The sequence below is a fragment of the Rhincodon typus genome, unplaced genomic scaffold, assembly GCF_021869965.1.
Source record: "Rhincodon typus isolate 14 unplaced genomic scaffold, sRhiTyp1.1 hic_rhity00012090, whole genome shotgun sequence".
In the NCBI taxonomy this organism is placed as follows: Eukaryota; Metazoa; Chordata; class Chondrichthyes; order Orectolobiformes; family Rhincodontidae; genus Rhincodon; species Rhincodon typus.
This window is the reverse complement of record NW_025977728.1, coordinates 1-5,210: the sequence shown is the minus strand read 5'-3', so window position 1 is coordinate 5,210 and position 5,210 is coordinate 1. Positions and strand designations below refer to the sequence as shown.

The window sequence follows — 5,210 nt, the reverse complement described above, 5'->3', positions numbered from 1 at the left end:
AAATAGGTGCTAATGCATTTAAACAATCATTGTTTTAGGTTAAAACATGATGTCTCAAGGATACCCTGGGGAGTTTAAACTATCTATTCTTTTTATTTTTTTTTACAGGACACTATCTCTTTTTAACTTTGTACTTATCTGGATGTGCTTGATGTCACGTCATTTTTTTTTGAGAACAGCAGATAATAAATTTGTGCTTTCATTATGTGTCCACAGAGGTTTGTCATATAGGAGGCTGAGTGCCAGGCATCTCCATCAGATGACTCATGTGCAATCAATTTCTGCCACTTTAGTGCAGTGACCAAAGTAGCATGACTGGCATCACAGTGGCACCACCTCTCAATTGTCTGCCAGGATTCACACTTGAAATGTAAAATAAGCTACAATGCTCAGCAGTTCATGCACCATCATTGCAGTGAAGAAAATGTACACATCTGGTACTTCTTTTCACCAAAGGCTTGCACACGACTTGGATACAGCCATGAGCACAAATTGATGACAATTTGAGCTGAGCACAAGTTTTGAGTTAAGCCCATCTTGCCTGCTCCAGTCAGTTTTGCAGGTGTCAGCCAATGACTCTGCCTCTCTTGGACAGATTGTTGACCTCGCCAGGCTTCACCTCTAACCCTGGAAGCATTTAACAACAACAAGCAATGGTGAGTATGACTGAGACTTCTCATGAGCTGATCAACATGGAGAGGCTTCACTTCTAAACACTGTAAAGCATTTGTGCAAGGAAACACCTTGGTTATGAAGCAGCCATGTTACTGAAGAGGTTTGTACTCTGAAGTTTAGGGGAAGGGGTCCACTCTTCAGTACACATCTCACACAGTTGTTTTTGTGAGCAAGGCAAAGCAGTAGATGTTGTATGGACTTCAGTAATACGTTTCACAAGGTTCCACATGACAGACTGGTTAACAAGGCCAGATCACATGAAATACTAGCCATTTGGACACAAAATTGGCTCGAACGTAAGAGACAGAGGATGGTGGTGGAGAGATGGATTTTGGACTGGAGGCCTGTGACCAGCGGTGTGCCACAAGGATCGGTACTGGGTCCACTGCTTTTTGTCATTTATATTTGTATGTGAATATAGGAATATGGTTAGTAAGTTTGCAGATGACAACAAAATTGGAGGTGTGGTGGACAGCGAAGAAGGTTACCTCAGAGTACAACTGGGCCTCGATCAGATGGGCCAATGGGCCGAAAAATGGCAGAAGAAGTTTAATGTGAAGTGCTACATTTTGGAAAGGCAAATCAGGGCACGACTTATACACTTAATGGTAAGGTCCTGGGGAGTGTTGCTGACTAAAGAGACCTTGAGCTGCAGGTTCATAGTTCCTTGAAAGTGGAGTTGCAGGTTGACAGGGTAGTGAAGAAGATGTTGGTACACTTGTCTTTATTGGTCAGTGCATTGAGTATAGGAGTTGGGAGGTTATGTTGTGACTGTGCAGGACATTGGTTAGCCCACTTTTGGTATACTGTGTTCAATTCTGGTCTCCTTGCTATAGGAAAGAGGTTGTGAAACTTGAAAGGGTTCAGAAAAGATTTACATGGATGTTGCAAGGGTTGGAGGGTTTGAGCTTTGGGGAGAGGCTGAATAGGCTGGGGCTATTTTCCCTAAAGCTTCAGAGGCTAAGGGGTGATCTTGTAGAAATTTATAAAATCATGAAGGTCATGGATAGTGTCAATAATGAAGGTCTTTTCCCCAGCAGGTCTGGCAGAAAGGGAAGAACAGAGTTAGTGTTTCAAGTTTGATATCTTCCTTCTTCAGGACAGAATCCTGAAGAATCCATTCAGAAGAAGGGTCACTGGGCTCAAAGTATTAACTCCATTTCCTCTCTGCAGATGCTCCGAGACCTGCTGAGTTTCTCCAGCAATTTCTGTTTTGGTTTGTTTCACTGTGTGTCATTCATCAGCTTTACTGGTATGTCCTTCCTTGTTCCTTCACGTCCAACAATTAGGATGAGCAGTTAGGGAGCAACTTGTCACCATGATCTTGGATATCCAACCAGTTGTCTGCCAGTGTTCATGCTCAACACTAGCCTCCTCCTAACTACTTCATCTAATCCTGTCAGCACACCTCTTTACTCCATTTTCCCCTATGTTTATCCAGCTTCCCTTTAAACACATATATACTGCACACCTCAACCACTTCGTATGTTCCACATTTTTACCATGCTCTGGTTAAAAAAAAACTTTGTTTCTGAGTTTCTTATTAGATTTATTAGTAACAATTTTATATTTATGTTGTAGGAAAATTAGTCAATTACATTCTTTTGTTGTGCTTTAGTTTTGTGCAATTTGTAAGAGAATCATTGTGTTCATTTTACATACATCCATTTATTGATGAACAAAAGGACGTCGTCCCAGAAGAAGCATTCTACAATGATTTATTGGGATAAGTGTTTTCCAGCATGAAGCATAAGAAATGCTGCATCTGCATAATCACACTGTTTCCTTTATGTGCCAATATGTTTCTCTTCCATCAATAATGAAAAAGAAGCACTCTGCAGCCATATACACAATAGTTTTCAAGAGTTCGCAGTTAAGGAAAGAAATTAAAGATTAAACTTTATTGATCATTATTGCATTTGTATTTGATTATTACACTTCATGCTGACAAGGACTGTTGAAATTATCTGTGTAAAAATAAATTCTGACTAAATGATAATGTATTTGAGGAAATAACACGAGTCAAATGTTCACATATCTTTCTGTGCAGTCACTCCAGGGTGACATAAATTGCATCTGTTGCAACTCCACAGTTGTTGTCTTTCATGGACATCAGTATGTATCCATCATTTCCCCAGTATGCTGACCAGGAGTTTTTAATGAGCCAGTATGGCTGACCAGCAAGTGTTCCAAAACCAACTGCAAGCACAGCATGATTCAAATCTTCCAGGTCATTTCCTAAGTTAGAAAGACCATAACATTAAAGGATATCAATGCAGTGATTCCCTTACACTTCTTTCACATAAAGTTTGTCTCAATTTCCTTTAGCAAATTTCATACTTACATAACATAAACAAGCACGAATCAGAATGTTTTCAGGGTAACATTTGATGCCATCCATACACATAAATTGCACAAAGCTGCCCCATTTTTCACCACACAAATAACTGGGGCATATCCTTTATTCTGGGGTGGAGTGGGCACAATTGGATAAATGGAGACACAGACTGACTGGTTCATTAGTAAGTTGTTCTGTCAAAATGAGAAAACATCTGCCAAATATCCAACCACCGTTATTTTTTGACATTCATTCAGAGGAATTGGAAAGTCACTGGCAAGGCCATCAATTAATGTCTTTTTGTCCTTTTGGTGATGGTGGTGTGACACTTTCTCAACAACTCAATAATTTACCTGGCCATTTCAGAGTCAGAGTCGATCATGTTGTTGTAGATCTAGTATCACATTTTTTAATTCATTCACAGGATGAGGGTGTTTTTGCCCATCTCTAATTGCCCAGAGAGATTTTGCATTGCGTCTGGAGTATCATGAAGGCCAGACCAGGAACGGAGGGCATTTCCTTCCCTAAAGGATATTAGTGCACCAGATGGATATTTCTGACAATTAGTAATGAGTTCATGGTCATCATTAGACTCTTAATTCCAGGTTGCCATATAGGCCAGATTGGAAAGGCCAGCACATTTCCTCCCCTTAAAGGGCCATTTGGGATTTTACACCAATCCTACGGTGTAATGGTCATCAACGGAGTGAATGAATTTTTATTCCAGCTTTACTTCTTGAGCTGAATTTAATTTCTCCAGATGACCTGATTGGATTTAGACTCAATTCTGTTGATTATTTGTCCAACTCTCTAAATTACTAGCTCAGTAATCCAAACATTATGCTAATCATTGCTTATTTAATATTAGCATAAAATAATGGCAGCATTTAAATATTGTATTTAATATTTTGAATAATTATTTGTCTACTTAAGAATATTAGGTACTATTAAAAGCAAAGTCACCATTGCCCCACTGACCATAGGGCTGCTCTCTCACTAGAGAGAGATGACTGATGCTGGCTTAAGCTCAGGGTCACCCTGTCTCAGCTGAGGGAGAGATTGAGAAGGAGAGTCCTTTATAGTAACCTCAGCTGGTATGGGAATTGAACCTGTGCTGCTGGTATCACTCTGCATTATAGACCAGCCTTCCAGCCAACTGAGCTAACCAAACACCCCAATGCCTACTAAAACCGAAAGAGCTATGGATGCTGGAAATCAGAAACTAAAACAAATTGCTGGAAAATCTCAGTGGGTCTGGCAGCATCTCTGGAGAGAAATTGGAGTTAAAGTTTCAGGTCAGGTGACCCTTCTTTAGAACTCAGAGTTCTACTTCAGAGTCCTGAAGAAGGGTCACTGGACCAGAAACGTGAACTCTGCTTTCTCTCCACAGATGCTGTCAGATCTGCTGAGATTTTTCAGCAATTTCTGATTACATAGCCTCCAGTGCAACTACTCCCCCCAATTTGAAATCATGTTTGCTATATTTCTGAGTCAAACATTTCAAGTAGTTGCCCCACAGATATAATGTTTTTTGATCACCTGTCTGCTGTTGAAAAATTAAAGTTGTTTTCTATAATTGCTATGATTACAGCAGCTACATTCGCTGCAGTAATGGTAACATATTCAAACGATAGGGGTTAAATTTATTGGACTGTTAAGGTTTATTCCAAATAAAACTCTATTATATTTCTTACCATTAGCACATTATGGAAGCTAGAAGACTTACCGCACTCTGGCTCATAATAAACACCACTGCTGTAAAACTGAAAGGATTTATGTGCACAATCAATCCCAACAGCCACTGGTCCATTTTTAAAGATGGCCATTTTTAATGCTTCTCTGTCTCCTGAAGTGACACTGGTGTAACTGTTCAGTTTGGCTATAAGTGTGGATTGATTATAGTGGCAGAATCCATTCTAGGAATAAACAGCACATCAAAATGAGAGGGAACCAGAAAAAAAAGGAAAGATTTCAGAGACACGATTGAAAATAATCTGGCTTTCAATATCTGACTTTACATTGACAACATACCATTCATATCTAGTTAATATTACCGCAGTTTAATTAATTTCTTTCAACGTGGTTTTCTCAGTCTCCAGACATAGTTTATATTCGATGTCCTGTCTTTAAAAAGCTGTGTCCGCAGGAATGTTTCTGCTTTTGTCTGATTGACATGTGCTGATCACACCGTACTGCC

General features: G+C 39.6%; 1 protein-coding gene across 1 annotated transcript; it reads right to left on the bottom strand.

Annotated features, from left to right (window-relative positions):
* Nucleotides 1-2,323: 2,323 nt before the first annotated feature.
* Nucleotides 2,324-5,193, bottom strand: LOC125482542 (digestive cysteine proteinase 1-like). Its single transcript, XM_048594634.1, has 3 exons — nt 5,045-5,193; nt 4,740-4,929; nt 2,324-2,913 (listed from the first exon to the last, which is right to left on the bottom strand). The coding sequence occupies exons 1-3, from the start codon at nt 5,045-5,047 to the stop codon at nt 2,726-2,728; spliced, it is 381 nt and encodes a 126-aa protein (XP_048450591.1). The 5' UTR covers nt 5,048-5,193; the 3' UTR covers nt 2,324-2,725.
* Between the last annotated feature and the right edge of the window lie 17 nt (nt 5,194-5,210).

Excerpts from the sequence above, each read along its gene's own strand:
- LOC125482542 (XM_048594634.1), bottom strand. Across the intron at positions 2,914-4,739 it reads TTATTATGAGCCAGAGTGCG|GAAATGACCTGGAAGATTTG; the intron begins GTAAGTCTTCTA and ends TTTCTAACTTAG.